This window comes from Xiphophorus couchianus, chromosome 24 (genome assembly GCF_001444195.1).
Source record: "Xiphophorus couchianus chromosome 24, X_couchianus-1.0, whole genome shotgun sequence".
Lineage (NCBI taxonomy): Eukaryota > Metazoa > Chordata > Actinopteri > Cyprinodontiformes > Poeciliidae > Xiphophorus > Xiphophorus couchianus.
The window spans coordinates 18,923,167-18,947,404 of NC_040251.1; the positions used below are offsets into that span (position 1 = coordinate 18,923,167).

The window sequence follows — 24,238 nt, forward strand, 5'->3', positions numbered from 1 at the left end:
TTTAAGTTGTAGTTAAATATTTTGTTGTTAAACGGTGTACCTAATAAAGTGGACGGTGCGTCCAGTCTTCCTGTTAGTTTAGTGAGTTTCCAGCAGAGGGCGCCGATCCACAGAACATCAGGAGTTTCCTCCATCAAAACTCTTTCATTTCTTTTCATCAGTTTGATTTTAATCTGAAGATGATGAGATTAAATTTAACATGAATTTAAATTTAATCTGCAGTAAAAATGCAGTCGGGTCCATCAGAACCTCTGGCTGGTTTAATGAGCCAGACCCGACCCGGTTCTGCTCCTTTGAGCAGGCGGCCTGATGGATGTGATGAATGAAAGCTGCAGCAGCTGATCCAGAGTCAGATTATCCACCTCCCCCAGTGAGGCCAAAGGGGCGGGGCCTGGGCGGCAGAAGGTTCATTGTCTGAGCAGGGAGGGTCGAGCGAGCTCCACACGACGGCGGCTCCGGGGGAGAGAGAGACAAAGAGGGGGAGGCCGACTCTCTTTCTTTCTTGGTGTGGGGGAGGAGAGGGGGAGGATTAACCGGCTCATCTGCGACACACACACACACACACACACGCTTCATCCAAACACACAACAACACGGCTGCAGAGCCGGGCTTCATCTGGATCAGCATCAGCAGCATCAGCAGCAGCATCGCTGCCTGCAAGAGACAAAGAGGCAGACAGGAGGAGGAAGAGGAGGAGGGGATCTTCATCGTTCGAGGACAGGAAGAGCATCCCGGCCTCCAGCCGCCTCCGTCCGTCATGGCCGACCACATGTTCCTGCTGCTGTGTGTCTGAGCGCGGCGGTCCGGGTGGGTGTGTTCGCTGCGTCCGCTGTGGTCGCTCCTCTGCCTCGGTGTGTGTGGGGGTGTGTGTGTGTGTGTGATGGGGAACACAGAGAGCATGGAGAGCCAGCTGGCCGTGATCCGGTCCAGAGCCGCCCCGGTCCGACTGCCGATGCCCGACCCGGCGGAGCTGGAGGAGCGGTTCTCCATCGCCCTGGTGAGTGGAAGAACCTGCAGGTTCTGATCCGCCATGCATGCATGACACTCAGCGAATTAGGCAGCAAACATCCCGAGTCTGATGAGACGGCAGCTAGACGGCTAATTCATGCTCAGATCCACGACCCGATTACGTTATCGGATCAATATCAGATCAGATATAAATACTAAACAGACTCAGGTTACAAAGGAAACCCGTCCGCCTGAACAAGCATGTGGCGACAGTGGAGAGGAACGATTCCCTGAGGAGGAACCAACATCCGGTCAGAGCAAGTCGAGGCAGCAAGCTACCAGGGGATGACAGAAAATCACCGGTCCACTGGGGCTCCCTGAGGGTCAAAGTTCACAGAGATAATGGCAGAATTAGCTCAGCTAGTTTATAAAGCTGTGGAGTAAAACACAGGAATCAGAAAACTATGAATCTGGCTCTCAAAGGAGACGATGTTTCTGTCCTCATGGACTAACGGAGACTCTTTGTCTTTCAGAATTCGATGAACCTACCTCCAGACAAGGTGCGTCTGCTGCGTTCCTATGACAACGAGAAGAAGTGGGAGCTGATCTGCGATCAGGTAGGTCCTGCAGGTGTCTCTCCATGGTCTCTGTGCATTACCCAACGGGACTCAAGCTAACCTAGCTTAGTATTTTCTAATTTTGATGTTACAACTCAGGAACAGTTTGGTTGAATCGTATTTGGATTCCCATGATGCATTTCTGTGTTGTCAGGAGAGATTCCAGGTGAAGAACCCCCCCCATACCTACATCCAGAAACTGAGAGGCTTCCTCGATCCGGCTGTGACGCGGAAGGTGAAACGACAGAAACCGATTTTACTCGATCCAACGATTCTCTGCATGTTAGATGTTTACTAAACTGTTGAAGTAGAAGCTCAGAGTTTTTGAAAATGTTTTCATCTTTTTCTGTCCGCAGAAGTTCAGACGAAGAGTTCAGGAGTCGACGCAAACGCTCAGAGAGCTCGAGATTTCTCTGCGTACAAACCACATCGGGTAGCTGTCCGTCCAACTCCTCCGTCTTTAGACGCGTTTCTGTTAGGAATGTGTGCAAAACTTTCTGCCCATGTGAAAAAAAGAAACACAATTCAAAGACATGCAGCGTCATCGCACTCTGACCACTTCCTGTCTTCTTCTTTGTCGTTTCCGGCAGTAGTAACATCTAGTTGTTGATCATGTGGTTCAGGATACGTGAAAAAGTGTTTCCATTGCAGTTTTTGAAATAAAACCAGAGTTAAAACGGGAGCAGCTTTAGGGTTAATGGGAACACAGCTGGTGTCCAACGTGTCTCTGTCCATGTTTCTCCGTTTTGTCCATTTATTTGTCTTTCTGTCTCCAGTTGGGTCAGAGAGTTTCTAAATGAGGAGAATCGAGGTCTGGATGTTCTGGTCGAGTATTTGTCCTTCGCTCAGTACGCCGTCACGTGAGTCAGATCTCTCCCTACCGTCTCAAGGTTTGGTGTTTTTGGAGAATGACCCTTGACCTTTCTGATCTGCCCAGGTTCGATGGCGAGCAGTCGGACACCGGCAGCGAGGTGGGCTCCATCGACTCGCCCTGGAGTCGCTCCATTGAGGATCTCCATGGCGACTGCAGCCTCCCGTCGCCGTCCTCGTCCATTTCCCGCTCGGCCCGACACTCCATCAGGTAAAGAGAAACCCAAACCCTGAGCTCCGTCCGGCCAAACCGGGAAATCTGAGGTTTTCACATCCACAGCTCGACCCTGGTGACCCGATCCAACACGCTGCCGAGTCGCCGAACCCTGAAGAACTCACGACTCGTCTGCAAGAAGGACGACGTCCATGTCTGCATCATGTGTCTGAGAGCCATCATGAACTACCAGGTAGGAAAAACCTCCCGTCGCTTTAAGATGCTCATGACCCGACGCCACAGCGACCCGTCTTCCTCTTCCTCAGTACGGCTTCAACATGGTGATGTCCCATCCGCACGCCGTCAACGAGATCGCTCTGAGTCTGAACAACAGGAACCCCAGGTAGTAAAAACTAAAACAAAATGGCCGCCGCACAGCAGACTGACGGCGTGACGGACTGTGGTGTTCTGACCAGGACCAAAGCGCTGGTTCTGGAGCTGCTGGCGGCCGTGTGCCTGGTCCGAGGAGGACACGAGATCATCCTGGCAGCCTTCGACAACTTCAAAACCGTAAAGAGTCACCAGACACACCGGCCTCACACAGCGCCGCGTCATTTCCACTAGACACAAAACCAGAGGAGGAGTCCATTCCCCCAGAGAGTCAGAAATTATTAGATTATCCCCAGAAATCAGGAGAAAACAAAGAAATTTCAGAGTTCCAAAAGTCAAGATTTTCCTAGAAAAAAGTCTGAAATTTCTAAATCAATCTCAGAAATTTCCTAGAAATAGATCAGAATTTTTTTGTTTGAAAATTTTCAAATTTGCTGGAAGAATTTGAAATTTTCTTCAAGAAACCTGGAAATGTTTGAGTTTCAAAATTGTAAAATATTCCACATTTTAAACTCATAAAGTTTTTTGTTTGTGTTGTTAACGGCGGCGGCCGCCTGACGCCCTGACCTGCTCTCCGGTTAACGCCTGCAGGTGTGTAACGAGTCGATGCGTTTCGAGAAGCTGATGGAACATTTCAAGAACGAAGACGACAACATCGACTTCCTGGTAACTCTGCTGCTGCTGCTGTGTGACGTCATCTGTGTTTCCATCAATTATATGTTTTTATATCACATTAGAAAAGGTTGATTCAATGATTCAAAATAACTTCCTCAGTTTCTACACCTGCCTGAGGCAGATTTTACAACAGTGAACTGGGTTTTTGTAGATAAAGGGGAAAAATTGTCAATTATCTTCAAAAAACTCCTGAAAGTTTGAGATTAATCTCAGAATGTTTTAGAAAAAGACCCAAAGATTTCAGCCGTGTCAGTCGGGTGTAAACAGCTGGTGTCTCCATGGCAACCTGCTTGTCCCCAGGTGGCCTGCATGCAGTTCATCAACATCGTGGTTCACTCGGTGGAGGACATGAACTTCAGAGTTCACCTGCAGTACGACTTCACCAAGCTGAACCTGGAGGAACACCTGGAGGTAATCCGTCAGGGTCACGTGACGAGCCCTGGGCCAATCGGGCGGCCCGGTGAGTCACGGCGCCGTTCCCCTCAGAGGCTGAAGCACACGGAGAGTGACCGGCTGCAGGTCCAGATCCAGGCTTACCTGGACAACGTGTTTGACGTCGGGACGCTGCTGGAGGACGCAGAGACCAAAACCGCTGCTCTGGAGCGAGTGGAGGAGTTGGAGGAGAACCTGGCTACGGTAAGCAGCATCAGGCTGACCTTTGACCCTGTCCTTTACAAAGTTCGGGACAACATCTGGTTTCTTCCTCCAGATGTCGGAGCGGCTGCTGGATGTGGAGAACGAAGCCATGCTGAAGATCGTGGAGCTGGAGAAGCAGCTGATGCAGACCAACAAAGAGCTGGACCAGCTGCGGGTCGGTGCTGAACTCCAGCTGGCTGGATCCATACAGGTACGACTGCGTGACCTTTGAACCCGAAGCTGTCTGTGTGCAGGAGGTGTATGCCAGCGCCAACACCCAGGTTCACACCCTGAGGCGGATAGTTCGGGAGAAAGACCAGACGATCCGCCGGCAGAGTCGCCTGGAGCGCCAGGCGCAGGAGGCGCAGCAGTCCGGCGGACCCGGAGCGCCGCAGCCTCAGAGGGGCGAGGGCGACGGGGGCGTGGCCGACTCCGCCTCCCCGTCGCCGCCGCCGTGTCCCACGCTGTCCCCCAGGTAAGACTCGCACTCTGAGACCGGATGACGGCTTTCAGCCACCGATTCCTGATCGGTTCCTGACTCCTGCAGCCCAGAGACGGTGGCATATCACAGCATGGGACCGGGGATGGGCGGGGCTCCAGGCATGCCGGCTCCGCCCCCTCCGCCTCCACCGCCACCACCGATGCCAAGCTCAGGTGAGCCACACCTAAAACCAGCCAGTCATTCATAAGATGAGGAGAAATGTCTCTGAGTCCCACAGACAGTCAGGGCTAAAAAAAATACACTTTGAGATCAAACTCAGAGGTTTTCAAGAAAATGTTCTTCAGTTAAAATTTGGACATTTTTTGACTCAAAATTAAAAAATTTTTTTAAAGTTTTTCCTGCAAATCTTCAACTTTTTAAACTATCCAAGTTTTTCTGTAAAATTTCTGATCTTCTGTTGATTTTTAGTTTCTGCGTCGCTGCAGGTTTGACTCTTTCTGTTTCTGTCCTCAGTGTCCAACGGACCGTATCCGGCCCCGCCCCCTCCGGCCCCGCCGCCCCCTCCGCCGCCGCCCCCGCCCTGCAGGACCAGCGAGCTTTCCTCCGTCCCCATGGCTCCGCCCCCTCCTCCTGTGGCCCCGCCCCTGCCGGGGTCAGGGGGGTCGGCGACCGTCATCTTTAACTCTGGCCTCGCAGGTGAGACGGTGGCCTCGGCCTCCGGGCCCGTTGCCATGGTAACAGAAGGTGATGACCTCTGACACTGACCCGTTTTCTCCTCTGTTCTGCTGCCAGAGGGTCCGCTCAAGTTGTTCTGTAGGTTTTATCGTTTTTATTCCTTTAACTCCATCCGTCCACCAGCTGGAGACTGGAAACCAAACTGGTTCCAGTCTCCAGCTTCCATCTGTGATAAAACCTTTACAGGTCGTACCTGACCTCTGACCTCTGGGTTCAGGTTAGACATATGAGAGAAGAGTTGGACCCATATGAGAGAATTTCAGACATCATCTCAAATTTTCAACTTTTTGACTCAGAAATGTAAATTTTTTCTAAAATGTTGAACTTTATTGGCAGAAATTTTCTCTTTTTTCTGAAAATGCTTTTGGAAATAAAACCCAGATAAATTCCTCTGATGAGAAACATTAGTGAACTCAGAGACGATGTGCTGAAGCAACAGAAAACATTTTGGTTGAATCTCACATTAATCCTTGAATCTTCGTATTTTCTTGACCTCTGACCTTTCCCCTCCAGCCGTGAAGATCAAGAAGCCGATCCAGACCAAGTTCCGGATGCCGGTGCTGAACTGGGTCGCCCTGAAGCCCAGCCAGATCAACGGAACCGTCTTCAACGACATCGACGACGAGTCCATCCTGCAGGTAAGCTCAGAGGTCAGAGGTCAGGCCTCCAGACGCCCTCTACCTGCCGCGTGACGCCGCTGTCCGTCCGCCACCAGGACCTGGACATGGAGGGCTTCGAGGAGCTGTTCAAGACCAAGGCCCAGGGCCCGGCCGTGGACCTGACGCTGTCCCGCCAGAAGCTGCCCCAGAAAGCCCCGTCCAAGGTGTCGCTGCTGGAGGCCAACCGGGCCAAGAACCTGGCCATCACCCTGAGGAAGGCCGGCCAGGCCTCAGAGGTCATCTGCCGAGCCATCCACACGTAGGTCCACACCGGACACGAGGCTCTGGGTCCGACCCGATCCAGTCTGCATGGCCGGGTCGCATTGATACGTAGAAACCAGAAGAAAAACTACAAACATGGCCGACAATAATGAGGATTAAGATGATAATCTGCTGCTTCTGATTGGACAGCAACTTTAAAGTCACAAGAGCAGCCATGTTTACTTCCACTGAGCGCGCTCAGTAGGTGAGGCGTTACTGCGCCCCCTACTGACCGCAGTTCACACAGGAGCGCTACGACGGCGTGTTGGGGCGATTTTACAGAGAAAGGAAACCAGTAAATTTCCACCAAAAATCTCAGAAACTTTGAAATGAATCTGAGAAATTTTCTAGAAAAACAAGGAAAATTTCTGAGCTACAAAACTCAAAGATTTGTTTGAGAAAAATCTGAAATTTGGACGTCAATCCGAGACATTTTTAGTTTCAAAAGTCAAAAATGTTCAACTTGTGAAACTCAGAAATTTCTAGTTTTTCTCTGGAAATGTTTTACTTTGGCTGCTGATCATTTTTCTAAGATTAATCTCAAAATTTCAGAATTTTGTCTCAAATATTTTTGACTTTTGGAAAATTATTTCCAGATGATTTCAGAGATCTCTTTAAAAAAAAAATTCTCACACATTTTCAACTTTTCTGAGATTAATGTAAAAAATTCAAATATATTTAAAAATATATTTAACTTTGGAAATTTACTGTTTTTTCCAGAAAATTTCTGAGATTAATCAAAAACGTTGGCAGAAATTTTCTCCACTTTTTTATCTCCAATGATCTTAATTCGCCTTTTTATGCTTCAGTTTGATTAACGACATCAAAAAAGTCACAAAATAAAATGATCTGAAATTTAGTTGCCAATATTTCTAAACCAAAAATCCTGATTTTAATAAATGGTAAAATGGTAGAAAAAGGAGAATGGCGTAGCGACGCGGCGTTCCTGTGCAGGTTCGACCTCCGGACCGTTCCTGTGGACTTCGTTGAGTGTCTGACGCGCTTCATCCCGACGGAGGCCGAGGTCAAGCTGCTACGGCAATACGAGAGGGACAGGAAGCCGCTGGAGGCTCTGAGCGACGAGGACCGCTTCATGATGCAGTTCAGCCGCATCGAGCGGCTCAGCCAGCGCATGACCATCATGACCTTCATGGGAAACTACGCAGACAACATCCAGATGCTGACGCCGGTAAGGAAACCAGAAAACACCGCAGAGGTTCAGAGAAAACCCGAAACTGACCGGCTGTGCTTCCTCTCAGCAACTCCACGCCATCATCGCCGCGTCGGTTTCCATCAAATCGTCTCAGAAGCTGAAGAAGATCCTGGAGGTCGGTGCGTTTGGTTTTAGTTTCAGCCGGAAGCGTCCTGAGGTAACGTCTCTGCTGTTTGTCCCGCAGATCATCCTGGCTCTGGGGAACTACATGAACAGCAGCAAGAGGGGAGCCGTGTACGGCTTCAAGCTGCAGAGCCTGGACCTGGTAACCAGTTCACACCCTGTGGGCAGACACCCAGGGCGGCAGGAAGGAGGGGGCGCTCAAACACTAGGAAATCAAATGATTCATCGATTGCAACCAATTTAGAAAATAATTGTTAACTCAAATATACAAACTAAAGAAATTGCTGAAAAAAAAAAAAAAACTAAACTAAAGGAAGAGAAGAACGACTTCAACATGTTTTACTGGAAAAGTTCGTATTTTTAGGAAGAAAATGACAACAAACTAACTCATCCTTGCATGCAGAGAATTTTCCCTTGCTGCTGAAAATGTTCAACTTTAGAAACTCAGAAAAATTCCAGAAAATGAATTTTTTATAATTTTGAGATTAATCTCTGAAATTTTGGAAAATTTAGAAGTTTTGACTTTCGAAAATAAAAGAAATTCAACTTTTTTTTCTTGCAAATTTTTGACTTTTCAAGCTCAGACATTTCCAAATTTTTCCTTGAAAATTTATGAGACTAAATTTAAACTTTCTGAAACTTTTTCTGAAACTTTTTCCAGAAAAATAATGAGATTCATCTCAAAATTTCTGTGTTTTTTGGCGGATATTTTCTCCTTCTTCCCTCCTCCCTGCCTTGGCTCTGATGCGCCGTGTTACTGTGCTCTATGGATGGAAAAGTAAGTGCACCCCTGGTTCAGACAGCAGATATCAGGTCTGTTTGCTTCCAGCTGCTGGAGACCAAATCGACGGACCGGAAGCAAACGCTGCTGCACTACATCTCCAACGTGGTGCGAGAGAAATATCCCGGAGTCATTCTGTTTTACAACGAGCTGCACTACGTGGACAAAGCCGCCGCAGGTGAGTCCGCCGGCCAATCGCAGCGCAGCAGAGCCCGTCTGACCCGTCTTCACCTGTCTGGTCTTTGCAGTGAGCCTGGAGAACGTCCTGTGTGACGTAAAGGAGCTGCAGCGCGGCATGGAGCTCACCTGGAGGGAGTTCAGCGTTTCCCACAATGCCACGCTGAAAGACTTCATCAGCAGGAACGAGTCCCGCCTCAACAAGCTGCAGGAGGACGCTCGCATCGCGCAGGTGAGACCGAGCCGACCAGTACTGATCCGGTTAGCCACGGACAGAAGAACGACACGTCGACGTTACAACACTGAAATGATGTCATGTTAGGTTGAGTTCAGAATCTTAGGATGATTTCTGACCCATCAGTTCTTAGGATAATCTTAACAGGTTAGGATCGGTCTCTGGCCTAAACAAATCCTGTTCGTTACATTTTTTCACAAAATCATTCTTAGAAAATGAGATTTTATTCTGGTCAATTTTTCCTATTCTGAGCTGCATTAGGGTCTCTGTCACTTTAAATCAGAATAAACTCCCGCTGGCCACACCCCCAACTCAACCTTTACATTCTATACAAAAAAATATATATACTTATACAAAAAAAATTAACTTCTGCCTCAAAAATCTGAAGTTTTCTACAGAAAACAAGAAAATTAGCTAAAAAAAACCGGAAATTTTGAGATTAATCTCAGAAAAAAACATGAACATTTCTGAATGGTGAAAAGTTTTAACTCCAGCTGCCAGTGAGTCCTCTGGTCTCCTGATTACCGTACCGACTGACTGACCGACTGACTGACCGACAGACTGACCGACAGACTGACTGACTTACTGACCGACCGACTGACCGACCGACTGACTGACTGACTGACCGACTGACCGACCGACTGACCGTTACCGTAACTCTGGTAGAAACGAGGCCGTCATGTTTGAGTTGTGTGGTTGAACTGCAGGACGCCTTCGAAGACGCCGTGAAGTTCTTTGGGGAAAGCTCCAAAACGATGCCGCCGTCCGTCTTCTTCCCCATCTTTGTTCGCTTCATCAAAGCCTACAGGGTGAGCGCCATGAAGTGGGCGTGGCCTGTTGACCGGAAGCCCCTCCCACATTTTGTAACAAGTGGTGGAAGTTTGAACTAACAGGAAGTGCGTTTAGGTTGCGGAGGAGGACAACGAGCAGAGGAGGCGCCAGGAGCAGATGCTGCTGGAGAAACTGGAGCAGGAGGAGCAGCAGGAGGAGGCGGAGACCAAGGTACCAGCTGGTACTAAATATTTAATTTGGAGAGAAATATTATGTTGGTAGGATAAATATTTAGCTAGTAAAGGGATAAATGCTCAGTTTGGAGCTAACTAGTTAGCTTGCTAAGCAGATATTTAGCCCATTAACTAAATATTTAGTTTAAATTTTGTCATTTCTTGATGAATGTGGTGAAACCCAGAGAACCGGGTCGGCCTGTGTGACCCTGCAGGTCCGTTACGTTGTGTCAGCCAGCAACTCGTTCTGGTTTATTAGTCTTATGAAGTGTTGGACCTTCGTGACCCTTGACCCCTGACCCTTTCTTCGTCCTCCCAGTCTCCATCGCACAAAGGGAAGCGGCAGCAGCAGGAGCTGGTCACGGAGCTCAGACGGAAGCAAGGCAAAGACAGCCGCCACGTGTACGAAGGGAAGGACGGCGCCATCGAGGACATCATCACAGGTAACACGGTTACTATGGTAACCATGGGGCCAGGCGTCAGCTGGCGCTGTCCTGACCGGCGGCTGTATTTGGTCGTTTCAGCACTGAAGACGGTTCCCTTCACGGCCCGGTCGGCCAAACGCAGCTCTCGCTTCTTCTGTGACCCCGCCCACTCTGAAGAGCATTACTGAGCTGGCCACGCCCACTCCGGAGCAACGGGACCAATGAGCACTTTGAACTTTTCTGATGGTTAATGTGAACGGATCATGTTTTAGTTTCCTGGTCGCTGGCCGGGAACCCAGACCTGCTACGGACCTCTGGTGCTTTCAGAACAAACCCAAACGCCTTCAAACATGGCGGAGGAACGCTGACCTGAACACCTGCCCAACATGGCTGCCGGGTGGAAACCCATGAGCTGCTAGAGGTCTGATTCAAACATAAGGTGCCATTAAAACCCCCTGGGTTCAGTTTACCATGGTGCTATAGACCTCCCCTCCACTGGGGGCGCTGCAGGTCGACTGGTCTGAGGTTCTGTGGTGGTTCTGGGTTCCTCCGGTCTGCGTCCGCTTGTACAGGGTTCAACTCTTCTCACTGCTTCGTATTCTTCTATCTTCTGTTGTATTTACTGGCCTTACAGATCCACAGCGCCGGAACCCAAATCAGCTCAACCGGGTCTCCTGAACCCAAACAAACTCTGTTAATCTGGACCTTTCCTCCTGAAGAATCACCTCTGTTCCTCAGATCATCCACCTGAGACTCAGCAGAGTCGGGAACGTCGACCAGAAATCAGTGTTTCTGCCTCTGGTGGGTCCAAAAGGTGCTGCAGCCACAACAGAACCAGGAGGTTTCTGTACTTTGGACCCAACAAACGGCGAAACAAGCTGTAAACAGGAAACATGCAAAAAAGAAAAATGCAACAGAAAAACGCTGCAACCACAGGAGGCAAAAGGAAAAAATCCTAGAAGCAGAATTCCTCCAGACCACTAGAGGGAGTCTGACGAAATATGCTACAGTTCAATAAAACTGAAAAGAAAGGAAGTATAGCGAAACGTTTTCTACCAAGTTTCCTATTGACGTCCCGTTTTTACTGGCTCCGTTTGATTTGTTGGTCGACTCCCCCTAGTGGTCAGGAGGACTTTTGTTTTCCTGGAGCAAGTTTTACACCACAGTGTACTTATAAATAATAAAAACTGAATATAAATTCCTGCCAAAAACTCAGAAATGTTTATGTTAATCTCAGAAATTTTCTAGAAAAAACTTGATTTTCAAAAGCCGAAATTTTACTTTTAAATTTTTTCTAGAAAATTTCTGATGATCTACAGATTTCAGTTTCTTTTCTAGAAAATTTTTAACTTTTGGAGTTCAAATTTTACATTTTTTTCCTAACAAATTTCTGACCTTTGAAAGTCAGAAATTTCCTTGATTTTTCTCTAATTTTTCAGATATAATCTCAAAATATTATTTTTTTCTGTGGTAATTTGCTCCATTTTTATCTACAATGGTCCTAATGCGACATTGTAGTTTTATACTCACTGGTAATTTTACTATTTGTGGTATTTTTCCTCTCGCTCCTATTTTTATGCAGTTTTATTGATTTTATTTATTTTTGTTGTTTTGCAGTTTGAATCATTCACACGTTTGCAGCTCGTTTGGCCGTTTGCTGCATGTTTGCACCCGCTGCTGTATAATCCATGTAAACACTAAGAATCACCAACTGGACCCGGGTCGTCAGAGCAGAACCGGTTCTGTTCCTGCAGCATCTCACTGTCCCTCCCCTGCGGCCCGGTTTTGGTTATTTTCAGTCCAAACGTTCAGAGCACAAAGTTTTCTATGTGTACAGACGTTTTCTAGAAGGTTCTGTAGCTTCTCTGTCCGTCTGTGTTGTTGCTGTTATTTTGCACTCGGTGTGGAAATAAAACAAAACCTTCTGCATCACCACGCCGTCAGAGACTACAACTCCCAGCATGCACAGCGCTCAGCTCTGCCTTTATTAGAGTACAGGTGATTACTGTAAAATCATTTATTGATCCAGTTTGATTATTAATCAGCAGCCTTATAGAAGATCAGAAGACTCCGCCTCCTGCAGGTCACCCGTTGAATGCGTTTGATGGTCGACCTTTGACCCCGAGTCCCGTCACCTGCACACACAGACACAGCGCAGGTCAAAGCAGGCCTCCGACAGGTGAGGGAGGGGCGGGGGGCGGGGCTCTGACCCTGAAGGTGTTGCCGGCCGCCGGCTGCCTCTGGAGCTCTGATTGGTCCAGACCCAGGCTGGCCGAGGTCACGTAGAGGTCAGAGTAGTCTGGGCCGCCGAAGCAACAGGAAGTGGTCTTCGTGGCGGGCAGAGACACCGTCTGCAGGCGTTTACCTGAGAGGAGAGGAACGGCCAGTTTAACCAGTTAACTCCACTGGTGTTACTGGGTTTACTGGTTCGGCTCCTGCTGAGTCACTGAATAATCTGCTGTAAACTGGAAAGATCAAAGCTGCGCTCGGAAAACCTTTAATGGCTGAAAGTCCAACAGCTTGACCTGATGAACGGTTCTGGTTCTGTTTGACCCGAATATTTAGTTTTCCTTTTTATCTGGTAAATCTGAGGAGTTTCTGCTGGAAAACGGACTCGGTCACATCCATCCATCCATCCATCCATCCATCCTTCCATCCATCCATCCTTCCATCCATCCATCCATCCTTCCATCCATCCATCCATCCATCCATCCATCCTTCCATCCATCCTTCCATCCATCCATCCATCCATCCATCCATCCATCCATCCTTCCATCCATCCTTCCATCCATCCATCCTTCCATCCATCCATCCATCCTTCCATCCATCCATCCATCCATCCATCCATCCTTCCATCCATCCATCCATCCATCCATCCATCCTTCCATCCATCCATCCTTCCATCCATCCATCCATCCTTCCATCCATCCATCCTTCCATCCATCCATCCATCCTTCCATCCATCCATCCATCCATCCATCCATCCTCCATCCATCCTTCCATCCATCCATCCATCCATCCATCCATCCATCCATCCATCCATCCTTCCATCCATCCTTCCATCCATCCATCCATCCATCCATCCTTCCATCCATCCTTCCATCCATCCATCCATCCATCCATCCATCCATCCATCCTTCCATCCATCCATCCTTCCATCCATCCATCCATCCTTCCATCCATCCATCCATCCATCCATCCTTCCATCCATCCTTCCATCCATCCTCCATCCATCCATCCATCCATCCTTCCATCCATCCTTCCATCCATCCATCCATCCATCCATCCTTCCATCCATCCTTCCATCCATCCATCCATCCATCCTTCCATCCATCCTTCCATCCATCCATCCATCCTTCCATCCATCCTTCCATCCATCCATCATCCATCCATCCATCCTTCCATCCATCCATCCATCCATCCTCATCCATCCATCCATCCTTCCATCCATCCTTCCATCCATCCATCCATCCTTCCATCCATCCATCCTTCCATTCATCCATCCATCCATCCTTCCATCCATCCTTCCATCCATCCATCCATCACGTTTAGCTAAATACAGAAAAACATTTTATTTTTGAATGAACTAAAAACATTTTAAATAATAAACAGAGGAGTTCCACCTGGGTGTGCCGACTACAGTCGATAGTTTTTGTTATTTTTGTTTCAAAGTATAAAGAAAATGTTGAAATGACAAGACACCAGTCCAACCAGTCCTCCCAGTGTGACTGACCAGTAGCAGGGTCGATGTTGAGGACTCGTCCTCCATTGTAGCACGCCACCCAGAGGCGGTCGTTGGCGTCCAGTGTCATCCCGTCGGGAACGCCCTCCCCCTCCTCCAACCGGTACACCACCCGGCGGTTACCTAGGCGACGGACAAACACAGACAGGAAGCTTGGAAGCGAAGCGGACGGAGGGTGAAGGTCCAGGCGTTGCCGTGGTTACAAGCGTGGTTACCCAGGTTTCCAGAGGCCGAGTTGTAGTCGAAGGCGTCGACGCTCATAGCCAGGCTGTCGATGTAGAAGAGCGTCTTCAGGTCCGCAGTCCAGTCCATCCCGTTAGAGATGTCCACCTGCCAGGTGAGGGACAGGTGAGGCCCCGCCCACTGGCTGCAGGTACGCAGACAGACTGTAGGGGGCGCCAACAGGTGAGCCTACCTGGCCCAGCAGCTTGGTGACAGACAGGTCAGATTTCATCAGGTACAAAGATCCTGGTTTCACCTGAGCGGTCTGAGCGTCCCTCCTCATCGTACCTGAGGGAGGAAGAGCATCGTCATGGTAACAGGTAACCAGGTGAGTCAGCAGCCGACAGGTGTGCCGTACCTGCCAGCAGCCGTCCCATTGGATCGGCCTTCCCGTCGTTCAGGCGGTTCTCTGGTTTGTCGTCTTCGACGCTGGCCAGTGATGTCACCTTCTGAGTGGACCAATCAACAGCCACGATGCTGCAGCCCACGCCTGCGACGTAACCGCCGGACCGGCGAGGGACCGCGAATCCCACCGTGTCAGCTGAGGAAGAGGAGCCGAGCTGTGACGAGCGGCCAGGTGAGCCGGCCTCAGGTGACGAGGAGACGCCCACCTGTCTGCAGAGACTGGATCTGATTGGTCGCTGCGTTCCAGCGGTGGATTTTCTGCCCGGTGATGTCGATGAACAGCAGCGTCTGCTCTGACTCCTCCCACACCGGCCCCTCGCCGATCTGAGCGTGCTCCTTCACCACGGACTCTACCTTCACCGACGACATCTCACCTGTCTGCTGGAGCCAATCACTGAGCAGGAGCGCCAACCAGGCTGTTTCTATGGAAACCAGCAGAGGTAGACTCACAGCTAGAAAATAAAACTAAAAATGTTCTCTAAGTTTTCTGACTTTTAGCAAATAGAAATAATTTTAGTATTATTATTATTATTACCAGACATAAAACAAGAGAAGTTTAGTCAGATTTTTCTTCAGACGGAGAATTTTCTAGAAAAACAAGTAAATTTCTGAGCTCCAAAAGTCAAGAATGTCTAGAAAAAATCTCAAATTTTCTATATAAAACTTCTGAGCTAGAAAAAAGAATCTAAAAATTTCCAAAAGTCAAAATTGCTCAACTTTTGAAACTCAAAACTTTTTGTGGAAAATCTCTGAGATTAATCTTTTTTTTTCATAGCAAATTTTCAACTTCTGGAAACCAGAAAGTCCTTTGTTTTTTCTCAAAAACATTCTAGAATAAAACAGGAAATTCCTGAGCTTGAAAAGTAGAAAACATTTATAAAAAATGCAGATTTTGAAAAGTTTTAAGTTTTGGAAAATTTATGATTTTACTCAAAAATGTTCACATTTTTTCTAGAAACTTTCTGAGACTAATTTCAAATTTTGTTTGTTGTTTTGCACATTTTTTACTTTTGGAGCTCAGAGAATTTACAGGTCATAAATTTTAGACAATGCAAGATCATAAATTTTCACTTTTTTCAAAAAAAATATTTGAAGTTTTTTAAAAAAATGTGACTTTTAAAACTTCAAAATTGCTGAATTTTCTGACGGAAGTGTAATTTTTTTTTTTCAAGCTACAACGGCTGCAATGCGCTATCGTAGTACATTAATAGTACTCTCAGTACTACAGTAACAACAGGATGCTGTACGGGTGATGTGACTTATAATAGATAAAAATACCTAGAATTATTTCACTGTTTATTTAAAACTAAGTAAAGAATGAATATGTAATTTATTTTTAGAAATATGTACAATTTTACATTATTTAATGAGACATTTATTTTTCATAGTATTTATTGAATTTTGGCCCTTTTGGCCCTCCATACATAATAAATAAATACACGGCATGTGAAGACTGAAATGCTGCGGTCCAATAAGACGTACTGCGGTACTATCAGACAGCAGAACTATCAGATCCGAAAGGTTAAAGGTTAACCAGACGCTGACTCAGCTCTTTCTGACGTGGTCCAGCTCCAGGGTTCTGGTTCTGACACAGTTCTAGTTTCACTGGTTCCGTTCCTTCCGCTTCTAACTTCAGGAGACGGAAATGGACCCGTTGATGTGAGCTGAGCCGGTCCGGGTCGGATCAGAACACGAGGCTGACCAGTGCCTCCCGTTTCCGAGCTGCGCCTGAACGCACCATAAAACTCTGCAGAAGTCTTACAGAACTGAACTGGACTCAGAACCGGTCCAGAACCTCGTCTCTGGTGCTGGTTAGCTACACGTGGTGCTCTGACCCCGGTTCGGAACTAGTCGGTCATGCACCTGAACACCTGGACCCAAAGGAAACCACCTACCTGCTGCAGAACTTCGGAGTTCGCTGCAGAACTTCTGGCCGAACCGACCCCTTTGTATATCTGCTGATCCAGGCCACGCCCCCACTCCGAACCGAACCGCCCCCTGGGTCCAGCAAACTGCTGGATCTGATCCATCACCTCTGGCCCGGGCCCAAATCAGCGCTCGGTTCTGGACCCAGTCCAGGTTGAATTACTAATCAACCAATCAGGGCTCAGATTCAGGTCGTCTGGGTTCGGTTCTGCTGTGAGCAAAGAGCCTGGGGTCACATGACCCAGCAGCTGGCTGAACAGAACCGAAGGAGTTGGTTTTTCTCCAGAAAACACTAAAATATCCCTGAAGTTCGGTTCCAGACTGGTTCTGTTGGTCTTATTTATTAATCACTGAGGCCAGCAGGGGGCGCCGCGTCTCCATCTACAGGTGTCAGTTCTGACCCGGAGTCCGTTTCCAGTTTATATCTCAGAACTGAACGTCTGGTTCCGTCCAAACACAAAGTTTCTGACTCATTCACAAACAAATGAAACTGATATCTACCTGGACACGCAAACAGCACGGAACCGATGCTAAAGTCACAAATAATTAGCACCTGACTAAACATGTAGTTAGCTAGCTGCTTAGAAAGGTAACTGGTTAGCTTCTCATTAAATATTTAGCTCCAAAATAAATGCGCAGCTAGCTAATATGTAGTTAGCTGGATAACGACCTTTAGTTTGGAACTAAATATGTAGTTGGTTAAATAAATAGTTTGCAGCTAAATATTTAGCTTCGAACTAAACATTAAATTTGGAACTCAATATATTGTCAGCAAGCTAAATATTTAGCTAGCTTAGAGCGCTATCTTTAGCTTGTAGGTAAATATTTGGTTGGTTAATCGAATGTTTAGCCACTTTTTTCTCTTATAACTAACTAACTAACTAACTAACTAACTAACTAACTAACCCAAATTGCTGCTGTTAATTCTTGACTGTAACTTTACAAACAAACCACTTAGTGACAGCATCATGCTGTGGGAAGATGAACATAAAGCCAGACACATTATGGGATGGTTACAATCAAAGCAGATTCATGGGATAGAGTGGCCTAGTCAAAGTCCAAATCTGAAGCCAACAGAAAACCAGTAAAACAGGCCACAAATAGGAACAACGGGTCGGAAACAGAAGCATTTATTTAGCTGACTGTGTTAGCGCTGCTAGCTGCAGGAATGGGCGGTGACTTGGACGCGTTTGGGTCACTTCTTGGCGGTGGCGACCCGGGCCCGGTTCAGCTTGTCCATCAGCAGCCGGTCGGAGGCGGAGCATCTGGAGAGGACCGCCCCCATCTCAGACTCATTCCTGCGCTCAATGGCGGCGTCCGCTGCCCCCTCCAGGTCACTGACAGCCAGAGAAGAAGAAGAATGAGCAGTGGGCGGGGCTCCGCTGCGTGATGATGTCACAGGTCTTACCCCACGGCCAGGTGAGCTTTGACCTTCTGCTCAGGTGTGACCTTGCTGACGTACTTCTTGGCTTCATGCCTGTTGTTGTTCTTCATGCAAACCTCCACGAAGGCCTGAGGGCAGGCAGGCAGCAAGGAATCATGGGAAATGCAGTTCACTGTTAAAGGGGGCTGTTAAGGGGCGGAGCTTCTCTCACCAGGTAGCCAATAGGAGACTTCTTGCTCTTGGAGAACTTCTCTAGCTCCTCCCACTGCTCCTTCTCAGCCAGAGACGTCAGCTTCAGCCACCAGTACCTGCACAGGTGAGACAGGAAGTGAGGCAGGAAGTGAATCACCTCCAAAATGAAATATTTCTATCAATCCAGCCAATCACAGCCCGGCCTGCCGTGACATCACACCTTTTGTCCGGCACTCTGAAGTCTCTGTAGAGCTGCTCTGCTTGCTTGTGGAGACCCAACGACATCAGAGCCTCCATGGTGGCCTGCACAGGAAGTGACATCACTCAGTAACCCCAGGCTCATCTCTGATTGGTCACTTGTGTTTACAGATACCTGCAGGGAGAGTCCCAGAAGCCCCGCCCCCTTCTCGTCATCCAGCTTCCTTTGGAAACGAAGAAGACGCATTTCCTCCTCCGTGGCCTGAAGGACAGGAGACATCAGAGACCGTCCACACCTGGTGGACACACCTGGTGGACAGGTGAGACCGTTACCTTGGCAGCGAAGTCGTTTTTGGCCTTGTTGTACTCGTCCACGGCGCTCTGCAGCTGCGCCAGCCGGCCCTCCAGCCTCTGGACAAAGACAGCAGGGACAGGTGAGGACGTGGACAGCCGTCCACTTACCTGTCCAGGTGGGAGCAGCTCACCTTGTCCCTGTAGCTGGACGTCACGTAGAAGTTGCCGAGCTCCTGGTGGTCGTCGTCCTGGTTGAACAGGTCCTTCAGCGTCTGAGGCTCCTGCAGTTTGCAGAACTGGAGACACGGAGGACACGGTCACTCGTCTCCATGGTAACCAACAGGAAACACCTGCCTGGACTTTGTTTATATTTCTAGAACAGATTTAGTGATTCTGGGAGATTTTTTGGCTTTCAGATGGTTATGCCTCCCTGTCATGACCTTTGACCTCACCTGTCTGTAGAGGCTGAGCGCCACCGGCTGGTTCCTCAGGGTCATGAAGAAATCTCCTCTGTTCATCTCGTTCTTCAGGTACGTCACCACTGTGTAAACTGGGCACACACACACACACACACAGGTCAGCGTGCTCACCTGGCGGGCGGCTGGGGGCGGAGCCTGCAGACTCACCCAGGTCGGTGTCGCCGCTCTCCACGGCTTTACTGAGAGCCAGCTGGCTCCTCTTCATCTTCAGCAGCAGAGGAACCTGCTCTCCGGACCGGGCCTCGAAGTCCAGCAGCTGCAGGCAGAGGAAGGAACCGACACGTTACTACAGACGGCATGAAGAGGACGCTGAGGTGTGAACCCTACAGAGCAGCAGCAGCAGCAGCGTACCTTGATGGCGAGTTCTGGTCGTCCACATTCATATGCTTTAGCTGCGACGTCTGAGTACGAAACTCCAGGTGAGTCTCCCACCTTGGCGCAGACGGCTCGGGCTATGGCCTCGTCGGTCAAGTCCTTCTGCTGCACCTGGACACACACACCCACACACACACGTGAGGGGACAGTTGGAGACAGTTTTAGACAGGTGAGGACATTCGGAGACAGGCGGTGTTACCTTGCAGGAGGCCCAATGCTTCAGGACTCGACTGACTCCCTGGTAGTCTGGGATCTTCAGGTATCGACAGACCTCGATGGCCAGAGGGTAGAACTGCCGGTAGACCAGCCTGAGGGACAACAGGAGACACTGAGGGGGACGAGCTGGACGTGGGTCAGGAGGGGGACAGGGTTGCCAGACCTTTATCCAGTTTTCTCTCCTCTCTGCTGTTTTTTATTTTTAATCAGTTTTAATAAACAGTGGTTTAACCTTAATATGCTGCTGTGACTCAGCAGGTTGTTGCTAGGCAACTAAAGAGCAAGTGAGTTAGTTGATTCCACCAACCTAGCTTAACGGCTAAACCTTTCCTTTGCCTACATCCCCCAGAATGCTGTGCGGTTCAGTGAATATTCATCTCATTAAAGGTTTTGTGCTTTTCTGTCACACAGTAACGCTCAAGTTTTAACAACACGCCAACCTGGCAACAAGTGGGGGAAGGGACTCACCTGTCTATCAGGACCTGAAGGGTCATCTGTTTAAATCTGAGGTCAGAGGTTAAAGAGCATCTCACATATATCTAATATGAACCAAGGAAAAGTTTAAATATCCAAACTAAAGGAAATAGAAACAAAAACTGATTAAAACAAAAACAATATTCAAAACAGATTTGAAAAAAGGAACTTTAGCTCCAGAACGATGGACAGACGTCAGTTTATGGAAAAATCTCACAAATAAAAGGATTTAAATTCTGCATTTAAAAGAAATTTGAAAATAAAGATGCAGAGAAATGCAGCCTCTCCCCAGAACTCCACCTCCCATGATGCACCAGGGCAGGATACTGAGTGTGTGTGAGCGGCATCCCCACGCTGCTCTCTCTGACGGCGTTCAGAACCCGCAGCTCCCTGCAGGTCGTCACGAACTGATCCGGGCTGAACTCCGTCAGGAAGCACTTCCCGAAGGACGCCGCCTGGTGGAGAGACACCGCATCGGTCAATCAATCAATCAATCATGTGAATAGATTGTTTCAGCAGCAGTGAGACTGTAACGTTACATTTTGTAGAGTGTCATCATCAAAGTGATCTAAATATGTTGATTAATGTTTCATTATGTTTCATTAGCAGCTCTAACCAGGTTTACTCTGGATTTAAAGGAACTCTGTGTTTCAGCTGTTTGGAAGTTTTCTAGAAGTTTGTTCCAGCTTAATGCTGCTTCTCCAGATGTTTAAAGTATTTTGGTTCTAAGACGTTCAGTGATTTATAAACTAACATCAGGATTTTAAAGGTTATTCAGGTGACAGAAGGCTGACTTTGGAACCGTCTTCATGTGACTCTGAAGGTTCAGGTCAAAGGTCGGCCTGATCTACAGTTTCCAGCTGGAATAACTGAAGCTGTAAGTCGACTCTAGATCTATAACTCTAGATCTATAACTCTAGATCTAGAACTCTTTAGATCCAAAGATAACTTCAGTTTTGTTTCTGTTCAGATGGAGAAAGTCATAAACTCATCTGACATTGATCTGTTCTCAGCTTCTGTGATTGGATGGTTCTGTGGTTCTGGTTCTGGTTCTGGTGACCTCACCCTCATCAGGGCCTTCTGGGTGTCGGGGTCGTACTCGTGAGCGGCCGCCTCTACACACTGCCGGACGGCATCTCCCAGGACGTTCTGCTCCTTGATCTCCCTCAGGTACTCGTCCGCCTTCTGACTGGACTTCTGCTCAGACGGGAGGGATCAGAACCACAGGTCTGGGTCGCCAGCAGCAGCCCCAGAGCTCCCAGTGTGACCAGTATACCTCGTACTCCCGGTGGGCCTCCAGCAGCAGCGCTCCAGGAGCCATGGAGGCGATCTTAAAGATGTCCTGGCAGACCAGAGGAACCTCCTGCAGCAGCTCCTGGCTGATGGAGCCGATGATCCGAACCCCGTCCAGTTCGCCCACCAGCACCGACTGGTCCTCCAGGGGGAACCTGGCTCAGGGTCAAGGGTCAACCACACTAACAACCTGCCCTGGGTCCAGTCTGAGCTCAGGTCAAGGATACTGGATGGTGTCATTGCAAGATCCCACCACCAGGAGGAGCCGGTCCCACATCAACACCACCGAGGGCTGCTGGGACCTCGGCCTGCGGCACCTGGACAGGTAGACAGGTTCAAAGGTCAACAGACACACAGGTAGTTGCAGAGGTAGAGAGCTCAACTGGTAGACAGGTCCAAAGGGGTCAGGCTGGTGGACAGGTTCAAAGGTCAACGTACCAGACCATCTGTTTGGGTGTAGCTGCCTGCTTGGTGTCCATCTCACTCAGTCTCTCCTGCAGACAGCAGAAACCTGTCAGACCCCACACAGGTGTGGCCCCGCCCCCTGACAGAGCAGCCTGCTCACCTGTAAGTTGGACAAGCCGGTCCACAGCCGCCCCGTCTCGGTGAACAGAGCCAGGTATTTGTAGCTGAAGGAGACAGACATGTGGACGATGCTGCCAGCCTGAGGACTGAGACCTGGAGGATACTGAGGACAGACAGGTGGTGAGACAGGTGAGAGTCCTCAGCTCACCTGTCTGTCTGAGGAGCAGAGAACCTACCACAGCCGTGCAGGACGTGTTGTCCAGGACATAGAGTTCAGGTCCACTGGACACCAGGACTTTGGTCTGTCTGTCCTGAGTGAGGACGGCCCAGCAGGACGGCTGGCCCTGGAGACCTGAGGGGACAGAAACAGGTGGGGGACGGGAAGAGGACGCCTGGATGCGCTGTCCTCAAGCCGTCATTACCTGGGACTTCAGGTAGCCGCCGCAGCTTCAGGTCCTCAATATTGGTTGCCAAGGTGAAGCGGGAGGAACCCGTTACTATGGCGACGCCTGTTCCATACGGCGAGTGGAACACCTTGGCCTCCAACACCTGACTCTGGACCACTTCCTGTTTGAGACAAACAGAACCAGTTAACGGGATCAAACACACACTGGTCCCACACCGACGTCTCTGACTGGACCTGCCTGTCCCATGCTGAAGTGTCTCTTGAAGGACCCAAACAGGTCGTAGATCAGAACCGTCCCGTCCTCCTGAACACACAGCAGCTCGTCGTTGACGGACCAGCCCAGGTGGACCACCGGACCGCTCTTCCACTGAAAGACAGGTGAGACAGGTGAGGGACAGAGCAAGGTCACTCTGGGACAGGTGTTGTGTTGGACGCGTCTCCTTACAGGGAAGCTGGCGATGGATGCTCCGGAGGCGGAGTAGATCTCTAGCTGAGGACGAGTGCTGGGGGAACGTCTGAGCGGTTCTCTGAGCAGAGCTGGACACAACAACACCTTAACAACTAGTGGGGGAGGGGGGCCTTCCTAACTCTTATTATGTCACCATGGTAACAGACTGTGAAGACATGAAGCCTGGCTGAGATAAAGGAACCTCATTGACCACCAGGCTCCTTGTCTCCACATAGCGGTTGCCATGGCGACTGAATAAAGTGACTGAGTCCAGGTTGACCACCAGAACCAGAACCCACCGATTGGGCCTCCATACGGAGCTGCTGCCACCAGACTGTCCCCCAGTCCGTCCCGGAGGCTCCAGAACATCTCATAGAGTTCCGCCTTCCTGCAGAGACAGAACCGGGACAGCTAAACACCAGAACCAGCAGAACCGACCAGACTCTGTTCATTTCTGCTCAGGTTTCAGCTCTTTCCAGGTAACCGGGTCTCTGTGACAAACAGAACCGGTCCGAACCCGGATCCTGGCAGCCAGACATCCGATGGTTCCTTCGGCTCTAGTCTGGGTCCACAAGAACTCACCTGGAGAGGAAGGGGAACAGGTGTGCTGTGTGGCGGAAGCTAGCTTTAGCTTCAGTTTTAGTCATGTGACTAATATGACTGACCAAAACAGTTCTGTAAACAGAGCAGGTTCTGACCCAGCAGGTTCGGACCCAGCTGCAGAGCGGAGCCCCAGGTTTTGCGCGCCAGGTGTGTGTGGTACTGACCGGTAGAATGTGTCTCCCAGCGGGTTCCAGTTAGCGGTGATGAAGGCCATGCTGAGGAGGATGATGAGGTCTGGGTCCGCGCAGAGGAGCCGGTTCTGCCGTCTGACCAGAACCGAACCGCAGGATGAGGCAGGGGTTCGGCAGCACAGACGGGCTGTGGGTCAGCTGACCTGAGCCTCCAGGACGGAGGAGCCACCGTTGTCAGAACCGAATCACTTCCAGAACCGAGTCACTTTTATTTCCTCTGAAACCCTAAAACATAAACCTAAGCTGACCTCTGACCCCTGACCCTTCTTTAATCACTTATTACATCCATAAATCAGATGACTTGTGTTTACTAACTAAGGCTTACTTCTGCGCATGCGCTCACATTTTTTTCAGAAACTTTATTGAACAAACAGGAAGTAGACAGAAGACAACCTCAATAGAAACAAACAGGAGATAAAAACATAGAAACTATTAAATATGAATTGTTTCTGATGTTGATTTTATGTTTACATAAGAAAAAGAGGAACATAAAGTGTCTTATCAAGTTACATTTGTGAAT

At 49.0% G+C, this 24,238-nt stretch overlaps 3 protein-coding genes across 4 annotated transcripts; 1 reads left to right on the top strand and 2 right to left on the bottom strand.

Annotated features, from left to right (window-relative positions):
* The first annotated feature begins 122 nt into the window (after window positions 1-122).
* Window positions 123-10,986, top strand: fmnl2b (formin-like 2b). Its single transcript, XM_028010490.1, has 28 exons — window positions 123-997; window positions 1,482-1,565; window positions 1,720-1,800; window positions 1,922-1,998; window positions 2,342-2,425; window positions 2,503-2,646; window positions 2,716-2,842; window positions 2,916-2,992; window positions 3,066-3,159; window positions 3,571-3,645; window positions 3,955-4,065; window positions 4,141-4,290; window positions 4,364-4,465; window positions 4,545-4,765; window positions 4,838-4,944; window positions 5,246-5,428; window positions 5,525-5,545; window positions 5,981-6,105; window positions 6,183-6,385; window positions 7,342-7,576; window positions 7,647-7,715; window positions 7,785-7,865; window positions 8,553-8,682; window positions 8,753-8,913; window positions 9,624-9,725; window positions 9,823-9,918; window positions 10,240-10,363; window positions 10,445-10,986. Exons 1-28 carry the CDS (start codon window positions 881-883, stop codon window positions 10,531-10,533), a joined length of 3,270 nt encoding a protein of 1,089 aa, XP_027866291.1. The 5' UTR covers window positions 123-880; the 3' UTR covers window positions 10,534-10,986.
* Window positions 10,987-12,299: 1,313 nt separating this feature from the next.
* Window positions 12,300-16,723, bottom strand: rgn (regucalcin). 2 transcript variants are annotated; one of them, XM_028010707.1, is made up of 8 exons: window positions 16,610-16,723; window positions 14,921-15,136; window positions 14,668-14,850; window positions 14,503-14,597; window positions 14,303-14,417; window positions 14,079-14,210; window positions 12,556-12,710; window positions 12,300-12,480 (listed from the first exon to the last, which is right to left on the bottom strand). In XM_028010707.1, the coding sequence occupies exons 2-8, from the start codon at window positions 15,081-15,083 to the stop codon at window positions 12,430-12,432; spliced, it is 894 nt and encodes a 297-aa protein (XP_027866508.1). In that variant the 5' UTR covers window positions 15,084-15,136; window positions 16,610-16,723; the 3' UTR covers window positions 12,300-12,429. The 2 variants fall into 2 exon arrangements, with proteins under 2 accessions (XP_027866508.1, XP_027866509.1); XM_028010708.1 differs by lacking the exon at window positions 16,610-16,723 and adding an exon at window positions 16,260-16,586.
* A 1,029-nt stretch (window positions 16,724-17,752) lies between these two features.
* vps16 (VPS16 core subunit of CORVET and HOPS complexes) lies at window positions 17,753-24,070 on the bottom strand. The gene is made up of 24 exons (XM_028010541.1): window positions 23,692-24,070; window positions 23,224-23,312; window positions 22,922-23,013; window positions 22,715-22,843; window positions 22,493-22,637; window positions 22,307-22,422; window positions 22,111-22,233; window positions 21,984-22,039; window positions 21,773-21,862; window positions 21,529-21,700; window positions 21,318-21,449; window positions 20,580-20,707; window positions 20,247-20,282; window positions 19,762-19,870; window positions 19,539-19,673; window positions 19,335-19,443; window positions 19,161-19,258; window positions 18,900-19,004; window positions 18,748-18,825; window positions 18,590-18,676; window positions 18,437-18,519; window positions 18,236-18,332; window positions 18,049-18,152; window positions 17,753-17,977 (listed from the first exon to the last, which is right to left on the bottom strand). The coding sequence occupies exons 1-24, from the start codon at window positions 23,739-23,741 to the stop codon at window positions 17,836-17,838; spliced, it is 2,505 nt and encodes an 834-aa protein (XP_027866342.1). The 5' UTR covers window positions 23,742-24,070; the 3' UTR covers window positions 17,753-17,835.
* Between the last annotated feature and the right edge of the window lie 168 nt (window positions 24,071-24,238).